Below are 17,078 nucleotides of genomic sequence, written 5' to 3'. Positions count from 1 at the left end.
GTTCGAAGGTGCGTGGGTGGAGCGTGCGTGCGTGCGTGCGTGCGTGGCCCACATCCGGCTGTAGTGCTGATATTTGCCCGCTTGCGGTGATTCAGTCTGTAAATAGCTGTTCACCACGTGACTCGTCATTCTTGTCAGATGCCCCCCCCCACACACGCACGCACACGCACACGCATGATCCTAACCTTTCCGTGACGGATGTAATTCCTTCTCTTTATAACCGGGTAATATATTTATTAGATAGAATGTTAGAGTACAAGTACAGTCACACAGTAGCATGTATTACAGTACAAGTACAGTCACACAGTAGCATGTATTACAGTACAAGTACAGTCACACAGTAGCATGTATTACAGTACAAGTACAGTCACACAGTAGCATGTATTACAGTACAAGTACAGTCACACAGTAGCATGCATTACAGTACAAGTACAGTCACACAGTAGCATGTATTACAGTACAAGTACAGTCACACAGTAGCATGTATTACAGTACAAGTACAGTCACACAGTAGCATGTGTTACAGTACAAGTACAGACACACAGTAGCATGTATTACAGTACAAGTACAGTTAACCGACCTGAGATCACTGTAGTAGTGGAAATATATATGCTGTATATATATATATACTAGAGAGAGAGAGAGAGAGGAGAGAGAGAGAGAGAGAGAGAGAGACCCCCCCCCATCAATGACTGGACCACGCAGTGATTTAAACAGTCTCAGCTTCTGGGTTATAAAGAATCTCACAACCAAACCCAATGTGGGCATCTCTAGCAGTGTGTGTGTGTGTGCGTGTGTAGGTGTGTGTGTGTGTGGGGGGGGGGGGGGGGGGGCTCCCAGACATGCCCAGGCAGTGACTAAGCATGTGGTTGGGCTCCTTAGTTTGGGTTTGCCAAACGATATCAGGTGTGTGTGGGATGGAGTGTATGCGCGTGTGCACAGAGACATTTGTTGTGTCGATCTAAGTGTGTGTGCGTGTGTGTGTGTAGGTGTGTGTGTGTGCGTGTGTGTGTGTAGGTGTGTGTGTGTAGGTGTGTCATTACTTTGTGTCCCTACGAAGAGGCTCCAATCTTCACTTCACAAACCACAGAAGGACGACGGATATCTGGAGATGTTGAGAGAAATTCAAGTTCAATTCAGCGGCATCCTGTCTGCCCCCCCCCGAAGGACATGTCGTCCTTTTTACCTTGTTTACTTCAGCCACGGGCACAAAGGTGTGACGAGACGGCAGCTAGCAGGACCAGAAGAGCCGATCGTCTCAGTCGTGTCGGGGCTTGAAGCTCCCGAGTGCCGAGCCCTGAGCCCTGATGGACTCCGCCTGAAACGGATTCATATTCTGTTGATTTAAAACGAGAGTTGGAGACTTATGTGTGTAAAACTGCAGACACAAAATGCAGCTACATTATTTAGATATTTATGAGATTATGTTTAGCCAAAGCGGCAGCACGGCGGCGCGGTGGTTAGCGCTGTTGCCTCACAGCAGGAAGGCGCCGCCTCTTTGCCACGACTCGGATTTGAACACAGGTTCAAATCCGAGTCGTGGCCTTTCTGTGAGGAGTTTGCATGTTGTCTGTGTGGGTTCTCCCCGTGTTCTCTGCGTGGGTTCTCTCTGGGTTCTCCCCGTGTCTGCGTGGGTTCTCTCTGGGTTCTCCCCGGGTTCTCTGCGTGGGTTCTCCCCGGGTTGTCTGCGTGGGTTCTCCCCGTGTCTGCGTGGGTTCTCTCTGGGTTCTCCCCGTGTCTGCGTGGGTTCTCTCTGGGTTCTCCGGCTTCAGGATAATCTGTGTGTGATTGATAACAGATATCTCGCATTCCTTTGTTACAACACCGCACATGCATTTGTGCTAACCCCCCCCCCCCCCCCCCCCCCCAAAGCATAAGGAATTCCCAAAGTACAAACAGCCAATCAGATCAATCACAGCTGATTATGACTTGAAATGAATAAAGATCCTGTTTTTGTGTTTCCTCAGTGAACTAATCGTAGTCAAGGAAACGAAGAGCAGCGATCGGCCTGACAAGTAGCAAACAGGTAACAGCTGCAGCCTGTCACACGCACGCACACGCACACATGCACGCACACACACACACACACACACACACACACACACACACGCTCAAAGACACTGCTTTGGTGACATGCCCTTGTGATGAGATCCAGAGCTATTTGAGGCATTGTTTCGATAAGCCCTGTGTGTGTGTGTGTGTGTGTGTGTGTGTGTCTGTGTGTGTGTGCATGTGTGTGTGTTTGTGGCCATGCTGGCATTCAGCAGCGTGGGAAAAAGAACAAATGGCTGATGAAGGCAGCGACGCTCAAATAAAACGCTGCAGGAAGAGCTGCTGGAGGACGGTGAAGACACAAAAGTCCTGCAGGGGGCAGCACCGGAGCCTCGCAGCAAGAAGGTTGCAGGTTCCACTCCGAGGCTTGTAGCTTTGGGGCCTTTCTGTGGGGACTTTGCGTGTTCTCTCCATGTCTGCGTGGGTTCTCTCCGGGTTCTCCCCATGTCTGCGTGGGTTCTCTCTGGGTTCTCTCCATGTCTGCGTGGGTTCTCTCCATGTCTGCGTGGGTTCTCTGGGTTCTCTTCATGTCTGCGTGGGTTCTCTGGGTTCTCCCCATGTCTGCGTGGGTTCTCTCTGTGTCTGCGTGGGTTCTCTCCATGTCTGCGTGGGTTCTCTCCGGGTTCTCCCCATGTCTGCGTGGGTTCTTTCTGTGTCTGCGTGGGTTCTCTGGGTTCTCTTCATGTCTGCGTGGGTTCTCTGGGTTCTCTCCATGTCTGCGTGGGTTCTCTCCGGGTTCTCCCCGTGTCTGCGTGGATTCTCTGGGTTCTCTCCATGTCTGCGTGGGTTCTCCCCATGTCTGCATGGGTTCTTTCTGTGTCTGCGTGGGTTCTCTGGGTTCTCTTTATGTCTGCGTGGGTTCTCTCTGGGTTCTCTCCATGTCTGCGTGGGTTCTCTCCGGGTTCTCCCCATGTCTGCGTGGGTTCTCTGGGTTCTCTCCATGTCTGCGTGGGTTCTCTGGGTTCTCTCCATGTCTGCGTGGGTTCTCTCTGTGTCTGCGTGGGTTCTCTGGGTTCTCTCCATGTCTGCGTGGGTTCTCTCTGTGTCTGCGTGGGTTCTCTGGGTTCTCTCCATGTCTGCGTGGGTTCTGTCCGGGTTCTCCCCATGTCTGCGTGGGTTCTCTCCGGGTTCTCCCCATGTCTGCGTGGGTTCTTTCTGTGTCTGCGTGGGTTCTCTGGGTTCTCTTCATGTCTGCGTGGGTTCTCTGGGTTCTCTCCATGTCTGCGTGGGTTCTCTCTGTGTCTGCGTGGGTTCTCTGGGTTCTCTCCATGTCTGCGTGGGTTCTCTCCGGGTTCTCCCCGTGTCTGCGTGGATTCTCTGGGTTCTCTCCATGTCTGCGTGGGTTCTGTAAACAATTGGCCTAATTTGCATGTTTTTGGAGGTGGGAGCAAGCGGAGAACCCGGAGAGAACCCACGCAGACACGGGTTCACTGACTAGATGTGTCTAGTTTGCAATCTGTAATTAAAGTACTCGAGAATGTACTTAGTTACATTCCTGCTCGGTATTTCCAGAATGCTGTTTGGGCAGATGAACTGTCAGAAATGTCATCGGTTCACGAACGGCATATCGATCAGCACAAAGATCCACCGATGGGACGTGAACCCAACCGCTGCACGTCAAGGAACGGCAGGAATGCAGATCCGGGTTCTGCTCCATGCCAGGAAGGGAGCGTTGACGTTTAATCGGGAACGTCTCAAACCTTTGGGGTCCGATTTCAGAGCTAAATAATGGAGCCGGAATAAAAAGCTAGTCGATAGTAAAGCTCATGAATCAATCGTTTAATTTATGCAGAAGTATTCCACTAGAGGTCATTCAAATGACCTCGGAAACGCCGTTTATATTCTATTTCTATAACTCTCCACGTCACGGCCATTTCTGCTTCGACGGTTCCACGTGTAATATTTCTATGCGCCTCAAGCACCTTTCTCTTGGGTGCACCTGCGTGAAACCCGACCCGGGTCTGACGGACAGGTTTACCTGTGCTCTGAAGGAGTGGCTAACGCTAACGCTAACCCTTGCCACACCCAGGCCCTGCTCATTCCTGAGTCATTCATAAATCCAGACAGAGGCGTGCCACCCGGCTGCTGTGAACCTTTCTCACACACAGCCAGCAGGCAGCAAAGCAACCGGCGATGATGCAATAAAGCCAACGAGATTAGCTCGGTAACGGCGAGCATTGTTCGGTGAGCGCACGGAGATCAACGCGAAGGCCCTCAATCCGCCCGGTTCACTCCGACTTAGCAGGTATTCCAAACGCAGTTCTGCACCCGGTGCCTTTTGAAGGACATTTCATGAACAGCTGTCTGTTCCTTCAAAAGGCGTTTTAGTGAAAACCCACTCGAGGGTCGGCTCCGGTTTCACTCCACACCCTCGTTTTTTTACCTTAAACATTCTCCCCATTCTGCTATTTCTCTCCTGGATTGCTGCCAAAGGCCCCCCATGCCCCCATCACTGGAGGGATTGGACACAGAGCCGGTTCGGGCGCGCTGCTTTCTGCGGCTCTTTGTGCCGGAGGTCGTTTCGGTGAAACATTTCTCGGTTGTACAGAAATGTTTTTGTGACGCGTCCAGCTGAGAGGCGGCGTCTGATTCAAATATGAAGTAAGGAACACAAAGTGGGTGATATCCCCACGCAGAACAAAGAACATGAACACATATCCCCACGCAGAACAAAGAACATGAACACATATCCCCACGCAGAACAAAGAACATGAACACATATCCCCACGCAGAACAAAGAACATGAACACATATCCCCACGCAGAACAAAGAACATGAACACATATCCCCACGCAGAACAAAGAACATGAACACATATCCCCACGCAGAACAAAGAACATGAACACATATCCCCACGCAGAACAAAGAACATGAACACATATCCCCACGCAGAACAAAGAACATGAACACATATCCCCACGCAGAACAAAGAACATGAACACATATCCCCACGCAGAACAAAGAACATGAACACATATCCCCACGCAGAACAAAGAACATGAACACATATCCCCACGCAGAACAAAGAACATGAACACATATCCCCACGCAGAACAAAGAACATGAACACTTCTTCACATTTCTTCACTTCTGGCTTTTCCTTTTCTTTGCTACGATGAACATTTGACCTGACGATAAGTGGAGAATATTCCTGGGAGACGTCGCTCGCGTTGGACTCCAGGACAAAAGAGCAGTCAGTCCGGTGGGACATCTTTTTAATTATGGGCCGAGCAGGTTTGTCTCTCCAGGGACGAGCGAGCGCGTCGTCCCACGGCGGCACCGACTCAGAGCCGACCCAGAGCCGACTCACCGAGCCCGGCGGGATGAAGCACCTCTCTGTTCCCTCACACAACTTCCGACTGAGAAGACGAAACATACACACAGATTCATTCACGGGCTCGCGTGTGTGTGCGTGCGTGTGCGCGTGCTCACGGTCACGTAGGGCTCTGCCAGGAGACCGGCTGCACCCCCCACGCCTCTGCCGGATGAGGGCGAGGGCATCACCCAGCAGACCGGATGCCCGAGTCGCGCACAAACCAGAGATCATCTCTATCCTGAAGATGCTGCAAACGCTACGTACTCGACGTCGTCATGGTGATCCGACCGCTGCCCGTCGAAGCTGAAGCTGAAGCTCTGCCGGATGAAGCGCCGGTTTTCTGGGGACGAGAACGCTTCCTTTATCTGCAGCGCTCCACATTCTGGCTGCCTTGGGCAGACGATCAGCAAATTCCTCCCGCCAATATCACCATCCTGTCACAAAGTCAGCTGTGTTCCACAGGAATTGGGCTCCTGCGTTCCCATAGCAACCATCGTAAAGCGCCTGTTTTTCTTTTAGACGGCTCTTGATGACATTTTCAGGACCAGATGATCCAGAATCATGTGCACATCAGAGGCAGCTGATCTCCGCCTCTACACCCAGGATGCATTAACCCCTTCACTCTCAGGGCCCTGGGACCGATTCTAGACGGAGACACCTGATCACATCATTTATACGCAACGGGCCTCGCTTTGGACGGATTACGCAGAACTAGAAAGAAAATGGTCAAAAGCTGCAGCTGAAACACACTGGCAACGCGACCAATAATAACTTCAATTATAGAATAGAAAAAAGGTGATTTGCACAAAGGACACCACAAACACTTCCATGTCGCACAACTTTAATAGAATATTATAACTAACTGTACAAGTGGAAAAGAAATATTGCGCAGGTAAACTGAACAAAGCAGTTTAAGGCCATTGCTAGCACACGGTCGACGCGGTAGATTTGAATATGCTAACCGTGGCTCAGAGTTCTGTTCAATAAGATTTACAATTGTCTTCTACAGAGACAGTGGGCGGGTAATATTTTGATGTGAGCGCAATCTCCGACCTGTCACCCAGAAGCCAAATGACCAGCGTCCAATCAACGGCCAAAATCCAAGCGCAGTATATAAAATACATTGGCAAACTGTCACAGAAACAGTTAGATCATCTTGTTACATAATTCTGCATTTAATGTCAATTGGCAAACAATTTAATTCATGAAAGAGGAAGATGTGTTGTCTTTACTTTTGGCTAGCTGACAGATTAACACTCATTTCAAGAACCCGACAAGCTTTCCCATCACGACCCTGAAATATTTGATTAGAATTAGAAGTTATAATTTAAAACAAACACCAGAAGAGGTCGCAGGTCAGAGGCACAGTCTGCAAACTGGACACGAAATCCCAGCACGCTGAGCTCCAACGTCCACTTTCAAAATGGTACCTTGATTCTGTTCATCTAAAGAGCATTTCACGGGTTCGACCGCAAACGGGGAAGATAAATATCTGTCTTTACCTCAACAAGAGTCCACCCAAGCGCTCAGTTTAAACGCCGGACACATTCTATGGCAGCGTGGCAGCATTTGTGGATTTGTGACCTGCTAAGCCCAAAGAAGTTTCAAGCCATTAAGAATGAGCCTACTCAAGCGGCAGGGCCTTCATGACGCCCCTTCACACAGCTGTGTGACAGAATAAATAGCTCAGTGACATGTCAAGGAACATAAAATAACATTGCAATAGCTCTTAAAAACACTGCAGCAACCCCAGTGAAAGACCAAGTCTAACTTCTTCAGCAGTCTCCCACGCCGGCATTAAAAAACCCTGAGGAACGGATTCGTTTGCACAAAAACATTTGGGAACCATATTTGTTGCTCTGAAGTTCATGGCAGTAGAAACCAACTCCTTCACCAAAAAGAAGAGGACTGTCCCGATGTGATGCCACGACATTTTAATTGAAGCCAAATATGAAGGGCTGAGATAGATGCAAGACAAAAGAAAAGTTAATCATGCACATAGTAAAACGCAGTTTGTTTTGCGTTCTATTGCGGTCAAATGAGTTCATGAAAGGGCAGGGCCTGCAAGAGTAGAGCAGCTTGCTAATTGGCTAAGAACTGATTGATGGGCAGCAGGTGTTCACCTCCTCTGACCACCAGGGTTACTGCTGTTTGCACTCAGCAGGCTGGGGCTGTTCTTTCTGCGGAGAGAAAGCGATAAAAACAGACAGGCAGTCAGTGACCAGCTACAAGCTACCGGTCCGGTACCAAGAGGAGAACGTTAGAACCAGAGGAGGAGAACAAGCATGTAGCACGTAGCACGTAGCACGTAGGAGCTAAATCTACTCGAGTTGTAGCAGATGGAGTAAAGAGAGAGGCAGCCAGAGCAATAAACCCAAACCCTGTGTCTCCCTTACCTAGAAATGCATGTGGTGAGAATGACAGATTATGCCTGTAATGAGGGGGAGTCCAGGGGGGGCAGGGGGGCAGGGAGGGAGGGGGGGGAAACAACATGCACAAGTTGAAGTGCCACATTCAGAAACGACTGAACACAGTGAACCGTTACTGAAAGCCAGAATAGCTGAACGGACCCAAACACAACGACGCGGCGCCGCTGCTCTCCCGGTTACCGTTAACGACCGTAAGCGACCGTAAGCGACCGTAAACGACTGTGAGCGACCGTAAGCGACCGTAAACGACCGTGAGCGACCGTAAACGACCGTAAACGACCGTAAGCGACCGTTAACGACCGTAAACGACCGTAAACGACCGTAAACGACCGTAAGCGACCGTAAGCGACCGTGAGCGACCGTTAACGACCGTAAACGACCGTAAACGACCGTAAACGACCGTAAACGACCGTAAACGACCGTTAACGACCGTAAGCGACCGTAAACGACCGTAAGCGACCGTAAGCGACCGTAAACGACCGTTAACGACCGTAAGCGACCGTAAACGACCGTGAGCGACCGTAAACGACCGTAAGCGACCGTTAACGACCGTAAACGACCGTAAACGACCGTAAACGACCGTAAACGACCGTAAACGACCGTAAACGACCGTAAGCGACCGTAAACGACCGTAAGCGACCGTAAGCGACCGTAAGCGACCGTAAACGACCGTAAACGACCGTAAGCGACCGTTAACGACCGTAAGCGACCGTAAACGACCGTGAGCGACCGTAAACGACCGTAAGCGACCGTTAACGACCGTAAACGACCGTAAACGACCGTAAACGACCGTAAACGACCGTAAGCGACCGTAAACGACCGTTAACGACCGTAAGCGACCGTAAACGACCGTAAGCGACCGTAAACGACCGTTAACGACCGTTAGCGACCGTTAGCGACCGTTAGCGACCGTTAACGACCGTAAGCGACCGTAAGCGACCGTAAGCGACCGTTAACGACCGTAACCGACCGTAACCGACCGTTAGCGACTGTAAGCGACCGTAAGCGACCGTAAACGACCGTAAACGACCGTAAACGACCGTAAACGACCGTAAACGACCGTAAACGACCGTAAACGACCGTAAGCGACCGTAAGCGACCGTAAACGACCGTAAACGACCGTAAGCGACCGTAAACGACCGTTAACGACCGTTAACAACCGTAAGCGACCGTAAACGACCGTTAACGACCGTAACCGACCGTTAGCGACCGTTAGCGACCGTTAACGACCGTAAGCGACCGTAAGCGACCGTAAGCGACCGTTAACGACCGTAAGCGACCGTAAGCGACCGTTAGCGACCGTAAGCGACCGTAAGCGACCGTAAACGACCGTAAACGACCGTAAGCGACCGTTAACGACCGTAAGCGACCGTAAACGACCGTAAACGACCGTAAACGACCGTAACCGACCGTAAACGGCCAAAGATCCACGCGATGCAATAATTAGACCTCAGCGATACAGTCTAAAGGTTTAGGGAAAACATTTCAAAGACCTTTAGTTCGAGTTCTTAATGCGTCACATGATTGTAAATTCAACAAGTCTCCTCTGCACAGATCAAGGCCACGCCCCCATCTACCTCAACGGAGAGATCGTTTAGCGTCAATATAGAATCCTGGAATAACAACTATGCTTTGTTCAGTTGAAGTGCATTATTAGTGCAGGTGGGATCAATACAATAAATAATCAATCAATCAACGTCGGCTTCAGTGACCACGCTGTCAGGTGTGCATGAAGCACACACAGATTTCTCTGGTGCTGCTGGTCTTCAACGAGCGTCAGAATATCCTCCTGAGCCCCAAACCGTTGGCGTGTCAATGGGCGTGGCCTCAGGAGGATACGGCGCTACTGAAGTACTATTTATAATGGCCCATAAATGAATGGAAATATTTTATTCTAGTGGATTTGGAAGCTATTAGAAGTAGAAGTCTGAAGTCTGTAAAAATGAAAGCTGCAAATGTTCTGCTTTAAATGCAACAGATGCAATAAAAAGTACGATCCTTAAACTAAATCTAATCTCCTTTAAATAAAAACATACCAGCTTGTTGGACAACATGATAAAATAAAATACTTTGAACAAACATTTTGACTCGACAGCGCTGAAACTCACCTGAGATTCTGAGTTCAGCCCGTTTCTGCTGTGCAACTCGTCTAAAATGATTTCACAAAGCAGCTCTGCTGCAACACTCAGCGAAAAGGATTCATACCGACCTTGGGGTCAACGTCCCCCTCATCATCATCATCATCTTCACAGTCCTCGTCTTGTTCCTGAGACAGAGGATTAGAAGGTATTGATTAATAATAACGGGTGTATTGTGCACGTGTCAGACGTATACCAACCTCTTCATCTCCTTCCTCCAGCTCCTCCTCATCAAACTGCAATAAAATAAATCAGCAGTGAAACCACAACGCAGGGCACAGCAGATGAAGTATTGATTTGCTTCTGCTCACAAACACTTCTTACACTCTCATCTTCTAGCAAGGCGTCTCCAGTGAAGTACAGCACTGCTCTCGGAACTATTCTCTCACGGAAGAAATGGCCCATCTCAAAATCTGTAGCGAGGGTGAACTCAGACTCTTCATCCTAGAGAACAAGAACGCAAAGGAGCTCTTTGATCATATCTAGAAATATGCTGAGGGAAGAGCTGATGGAAACAACGTGCACTGCTACTCACCATCTCTCCATCCGGTGACGCTGGAAGGGATGAAACAACGTTTAGATCTGATCTTTTATCACTGGACGCAGTTACAGGTCACAAAGTTCTTTTCTTCCAACGTGCCATGGAGGCTCACTTTGATGACACTACATAATTAAATCATGTCTGTTCAGAAGTGATTTGTTTACAACCCTGTAAACCAAACACTCTTTGTGTTCATGTGATCAATGAGATGCTTGCATGAACGGACCGAAACACAAAATCTAATCTACTCTAACCGACTGCGTTAAACGACACGCCTCCTCCGTTCTGATTCGTTGTGCAGGAATGACAGCTCCAGATGTTTGCCTGATGATTTCCAGAACCCCAGTATTACCTTTGGTGGACGGCTTGGCACAAACGTCGTTACTAAATGTCCACATATATAGCAAACTGATGGCTCTACTCATTTAAGAAGGTACACTTCTTATAGTCTCAACTTCACATTTGAGCCGTCTACTCTTTGTACTACTCTTTGTACTACTCTCCGTATTTGATCCATCACAACACGACGCCGTCTATCGCCACAAACAACCGCAAAAGCTGGATTGGTAAAACAAATTGATTGTTCAATAATGTTGGTATCAGTCTGTGAAACTGACTTGCTGACCAGCAGAGCAACATACACAAACACAGATTAAGAGTCTGGCGCCACCTGCTGTTGAGTCTAGCATACTGTGGTAACCAAAGACAAATCCCAGGAGGTACCATGTGTACTCTGTTTCTGTTCTCACCTTTGACAGGATTAAAGAAGTTGAAGAAGGAATCGTTGGGGACTTGTTTGGTAACAGTGCGGACGGTGCCACGGCCTTTATGCTTCTGCTTCTTCTTAATGGTTTTCACGGTCACGTCTTTCTCCTTATGCCAGTCTATCTGACAGCTACAAAGAGGAGGGCAGTGTAAAGTTAGGACAGACAAATACAGAATTTGTCAGATGGAATAGAAACTTATTACAAACTACAGGGGTACATCACAATGGCCGTGTCGGTGCACTTTGGCTCTTACCCTTCACAGTCAATTATCTCAGGCCCTTCAAACGAGAACGGCTCTGAAGCTTCCGGCTCGGACCTCATCTTGTAGACTTTGGTCAGGACTGCATTATTGAAGAAGCCGTTGGGCTCAAAGTGGAATTCTAATGTGAAACTCTGTGGAGTAAGACAAAGAGATAAATATAATTTCACTCATCGTTTTAATTTCAAATGATGACGTCATTACTCGGAGCTGATACTGACCATTGGTTGTCCAGGCTCTGAAAACTTCACTTGGATGTCCTTCAGATGTTTTAGAATAGGTTCGTCATGTTCCTGGTATCACAAGTAGAGACAAACAGCAATGTTCGGAAATGGGGCGCCGCGTTCACCCGACCCGATGACAGATCGAGCGTTTAAACGTACCTGCAGCATGTCATTGAGCATGTCCACATTCTTGAATATGGTGATCCAGAACTCAGGGATGCCTTTTGGATCTTCCTCTGGCACAGCCTCCTCTATCTTTGCCTCTTCAATGGTAGCTTTCTTCTTCACCTCCGCCTAGAGCCAGTGCAACATTTAAGATTTACGGAAGAAATATTAACTTAATGTGTGTTCACCTCAAAACTAAAATGAAGACAAGTCGCAGCAATTGGTCGGCTTTGGGAAAGGAAGTGGCAATGAACACAACGAGTCTATCACCGGTTCACAATCGTTACGGACAGAACTTCTAGGTGCAGCCAGGGGCCCCTGTTTGGGGCCCAAAGGATTAATCTCTGCTTTTTGCCTCATCGATTCTGGACCTTCACCGTGTACTGTGGCAGTTCGCAGCCGAATGTGAAGCGAATGGGATGAAGATCAGCATCGGGTCGGGGGAGTATTCCCCCCGCAGATAGGGCGAGGGGCTCAATCACCAGGGAGGGGCCAGCTGAAGTGGGTGGACAGAGCTTCCTCTGCGGCCCCGCCCCGGATAAGCGGTGGAAGATGGATGGATGCACGTTTTAAATGGAAATGAACCAACGTCCGGTGCACATGCGCAGCATAGCTACTGGAGGAAATATTAGATAACCATCAAATGAATGCAAGATTACGCTATGAAACCGGTGTAAGAGTTACAACACAAATGTTCATCAAGCGCCTTCAAAAGAAATAGATTTTATGTCTAAAAACACATTGTTGAAAACAGATCTCAAAGACGGTGATCAGCCGTAAATCCTGGTGATTCTTATTAAAACCACAATCCAGTCGGACTACGCTCATTTAGGATGAACAGTGCATTTTGTACACTTACAGCGAGCTCTTCCTCTTCCTCTTCCTCTCTGTCACTGTGCCACTCACACTCTTGGTCTGTGGGCTCCACTGTTCCTGTGACAATGTCTCGTCTCTACGACAAACAAACACATTTATGGAAAAGTCTCTCTTTACGTGAGGATCCGGGAGGCAGAGCATGAAATATTTGTACATGAACAACCATTTAGGCCAACAAGGCTGATCATTTTCATCTTGAACACTGAAATCAACACCACGTGACACACAAGCATGGCCAGACAGGTGCAGCCAGACAGGTGCAGCCAGACAGGTGCAGCCAGGCTGCAGCCGCCACTCTGCAGAGTTCCTGGCACTCGCCCTGGAAATAGCCGTGACCGACAAAAGAACAGTTGACTATTCGTTGTGGTAGTTTCATTTATTCCCCAGGTCTTCACTAACCTCACATTGGACACGTTTATAATCCAGTACCCAGTAGTCCAAACACACGGTTCTCTAGCTACCTGATCTCTTAAAAATAAGAGATCTCATTTGTTTTATTGTTTTCTGTAGACTATGCTCTGTCAATATTAAATAACCAATTAAAATGACATGCATTTGTTAGTGCCAAGCTGAGTAAAAGAGAAAAGGGTCTGAATACGATCTGTACCTTCTCCAGCAGCGGCTGATAGATGGCAGCATACTTCCTCTCGAGCTCGTGGACCTCCTCGTAGAATTTAGCCTCGATGTTGGCGCACTGCGCCTGTAGCCGTTTCAAGGCGTGCACTCGCCTCTTCACTACTTTGGGAAGCATGCTACCCATGAGATGAGAAACACAAGAACGTTTAACAGTCTCACAAGTTAAACTCTTGTCCTCAACATATTCTTACACAATATTTTAAACCATACTTATCTCGTCTTCATGTGAGAATTACACTTAATCACAATTACCAATTAAGGTGATATGTTTGAAGTCACTTCGGTTATTACTTTCAGGTTCGCTTGGAAGATACTGTTACTTTCATTTCTTTGGGTGGCAAGTGTCAAATATATCCACATATAATTAATAATTATGAACAAACTTTTTTTTGTCATTTTCAAAGAGCTGATGTGACTGCACAGAACAAATAATTAAAACCAAAAAACCATTCAAATATTAATTGTTTGCTTTACAATGGGTTTTAAAATTCCGTTCCCTAATTTTCACAGGCATCATGTATTTATCAAAATATTTCACGACTATCTCCTTTCACAGCAAACACATCGTATGAACTTGCTCTGACCTTTCCATGAGGTGAAAATTGGCCGATCTGTCCGACTGCCCACTTGGATTTTGCATCCCTTGATCTCCTTTACCTAAACCATTAAATAACATCAACTTAGGTACAGCCTTTACATTATTGCTATACGAACTGTTTAATAAAATGAGAGAAATATCATTTTTAACTACTGTGAAAATTCCATGGTTTTGATTTTTGGTCACAATTGCTGAATAAAATCAAAATCTTCAGTGACAACTTCTGAAGCAATCTTTCTACGGCATCTAATTTACACTTGGAAAGTTAAAACAAACACGTTTCGTTTCATCTTCACCTTTACTTTGCTCCATTATCAAGAGTCGGCTGGTTCTGTGATGGAAAGACAGACGTCGTTAGTGACAGCCGAACAACACAACAAGGCTAACCCTAACCTAACCCTAACCTAACCTAACCTAACCCCAACCTAACCCTAACCCAACACAACAAGGCTAACCCTAACCTAACCTAACCCCAACCTAACCTAACCCAACACAACAAGGCTAACCCTAACCTAACCTAACCTAACCCCAACCTAACCTAACCTAACCCCAACCTAACCTAACCCAACACAACAAGGCTAACCTAACCCTAACCCAACACAACAAGGCTAACCCTAACCTAACCTAACCTAACCCAACACAACAAGGCTAACCTAACCCTAACCCAACACAACAAGGCTAACCCTAACCTAACCTAACCCCAACCTAACCTAACCCAACACAACAAGGCTAACCTAACCCTAACCCAACACAACAAGGCTAACCCTAACCTAACCCCAACCCTAACCTAACCTAACCTAACCCAACACAACAAGGCTAACCTAACCCTAACCCAACACAACAAGGCTAACCCTAACCTAACCCCAACCCTAACCTAACCCTAACCCAACACAACAAGGCTAACCCTAACCTAACCCTAACCTAACCTAACCCCAACCTAACCTAACCCAACACAACAAGGCTAACCTAACCCTAACCCAACCCTAACCTAACCTAACCCCAACCTAACCTAACCCCAACCCTAACCTAACCCAACACAACAAGGCTAACCCTAACCTAACCTAACCCCAACCCTAACCTAACCCAACACAACAAGGCTAACCCTAACCTAACCCTAACCTAACCTAACCCCAACCTAACCTAACCCAACACAACAAGGCTAACCTAACCCTAACCCAACACAACAAGGCTAACCCTAACCCTAACCCAACCCTAACCTAACCCAACACAAGGCTAACCTAACCTAACCCTAACCCAACACAACAAGGCTAACCTAACCCTAACCTAACCTAACCCAACAAGGCTAACCCTAACCCTAACCTAACCCTAACCCAACACAACAAGGCTAACCTAACCCTAACCTAACCCAACCCAACAAGGCTAACCTAACCCTAACCTAACCTAACCCTAACCCAACACAACAAGGCTAACCCTAACCCTAACCCAACCCTAACCTAACCCAACACAAGGCTAACCTAACCCAACACAAGGCTAACCTAACCTAACCCTAACCCAACACAACAAGGCTAACCTAACCCTAACCTAACCTAACCCTAACCTAACCTAACCCTAACCCAACACAACAAGGCTAACCTAACCCTAACCTAACCTAACCCAACAAGGCTAACCCTAACCCAACCCTAACCTAACCTAACCCTAACCCAACACAACAAGGCTAACCCTAACCCTAACCTAACCTAACCCTAACCCAACCCAACACAAGGCTAACCCTAACCCAACGTCATTCAGGAATGATGGGCAAATTGTGCTTAAAAATAATCCGTGCACAAATGACAGCATTAAAAAGGGCGCTTTGACATTAGGCAAGGCGTGAACCAGAAGTCCAATACAGGCAGACCCGCTGAGCACGCGCACTCGCGCAGGCCGATGACGCACCGACGTGCTACTGCTAATGGCAGCTGGGCTAGCCTATGACAACTAGCGTTAGCACCGCTCCAGTTCCAAACAATAAATAAATAAAGATTAGATGATAACACATGAACGCGCCCGCGTACATCGACAAGCACAAAACGTCCACTTCGTATGGGCAGTGGCACAAATGCGTCAGTAGCTAGCAGCATAACTAGCTAACTAGCAGCATCTATAACCAACGTGCTACGAACAATGCTAAAGCTAACAGTACGTGCGAAGGTTCAAGTGAACATTAAACATGTCTCCCAAGCTGTAGAACGAGGAGGATAAAGTACACAAAGAAATACATGAAACAACTCCGTTAGTGTTAATGCTGTGCAGCTAAGGTCGGCCTCTAATGCTAGCCCGTTAGCCAAGCTGCTATCGTTTAGCTAGCGCGGCTCGTGCTTAAAGCATCGGGAGTGAGAGCCGAGTAATCTAGTACCTCGTTACTGTAACGATAAACGCACCAACGCGGCAGCAAATGGTTCTATTACTGAAATGTTCGCGCTTACAACTACCTGCCTTACCTCGAGCTGTGCCGAAACCAAGTTAACAGCGCGTGGTCGCGACGCTCACGCGTTTGCGCGTCCACCCCGACGCACGCGCTCCAATCCCCGGCTTGTCATTGGACAGCTCGGCGCTTCATTCAAATTCAGCGGCACCGAAATCCCAGATTACAGGATGCTTGAAGGATGGTTCATTCTGTTCTTTCAACATTTAGAAGACAATATTTAAGCAGTTACAATTCATTCATAAAGTAGATTCACTAATCTGTAATTTAATATTAGTTTTATTTGGACTGTTAAATGTCGATGATTTATGTACGAAGGACTTTCAACGGAAACAAGACCGCAAGAAATGCTCCTCTGAGACAGGATGTGTGACTGTACTTGTACTGTAATACATGCTACTGTGTGACTGTACTTGTACTGTAATACATGCTACTGTGTGACTGTACTTGTACTGTAATACATGCTACTGTGTGACTGTACTTGTACTGTAATACATGCTACTGTGTGACTGTACTTGTACTGTAATACATGCTACTGTGTGACTGTACTTGTACTGTAATACATGCTACTGCGCGACTGTACTTGTACTGTAATACATGCTACTGTGTGACTGTACTTGTACTGTAATACACGCTACTGTGTGACTGTACT

General features: G+C 47.6%; 1 protein-coding gene across 2 annotated transcripts; it reads right to left on the bottom strand.

The window, feature by feature from the left end:
* Window positions 1-6,192: 6,192 nt before the first annotated feature.
* nap1l4a (nucleosome assembly protein 1-like 4a) lies at window positions 6,193-16,497 on the bottom strand. Of its 2 annotated transcripts, XM_068739057.1 has the most exons (15): window positions 16,443-16,497; window positions 14,298-14,332; window positions 13,988-14,060; window positions 13,375-13,519; window positions 12,751-12,843; window positions 11,886-12,020; window positions 11,724-11,795; window positions 11,497-11,636; window positions 11,226-11,371; window positions 10,471-10,490; window positions 10,260-10,379; window positions 10,136-10,171; window positions 10,007-10,063; window positions 7,765-7,799; window positions 6,193-7,548 (listed from the first exon to the last, which is right to left on the bottom strand). In XM_068739057.1, exons 2-14 carry the CDS (start codon window positions 14,311-14,313, stop codon window positions 7,794-7,796), a joined length of 1,059 nt encoding a protein of 352 aa, XP_068595158.1. In that variant the 5' UTR covers window positions 14,314-14,332; window positions 16,443-16,497; the 3' UTR covers window positions 6,193-7,548; window positions 7,765-7,793. The 2 variants fall into 2 exon arrangements, with proteins under 2 accessions (XP_068595158.1, XP_068595157.1); XM_068739056.1 differs by lacking the exon at window positions 7,765-7,799.
* Between the last annotated feature and the right edge of the window lie 581 nt (window positions 16,498-17,078).

The sequence above is a fragment of the Brachionichthys hirsutus genome, chromosome 5 (genome assembly GCF_040956055.1).
Source record: "Brachionichthys hirsutus isolate HB-005 chromosome 5, CSIRO-AGI_Bhir_v1, whole genome shotgun sequence".
Classification (NCBI taxonomy): domain Eukaryota; kingdom Metazoa; phylum Chordata; class Actinopteri; order Lophiiformes; family Brachionichthyidae; genus Brachionichthys; species Brachionichthys hirsutus.
Note: the sequence above shows the minus strand (reverse complement) of the source record. Positions and strands in the feature narration are given on the sequence as shown.

Bases quoted from the DNA above. Each gene is read 5' to 3' on its own strand.
- nap1l4a (XM_068739056.1), bottom strand. The intron at 12,021-12,750 runs GTAAGTGTACAA...CACTGGCTCTAG, and splicing joins AGGAAGAGGAAGAGCTCGCT to GCGGAGGTGAAGAAGAAAGC. The intron at 10,380-10,470 runs GTGAGTAGCAGT...CTTGTTCTCTAG, and splicing joins CGTCACCGGATGGAGAGATG to GATGAAGAGTCTGAGTTCAC.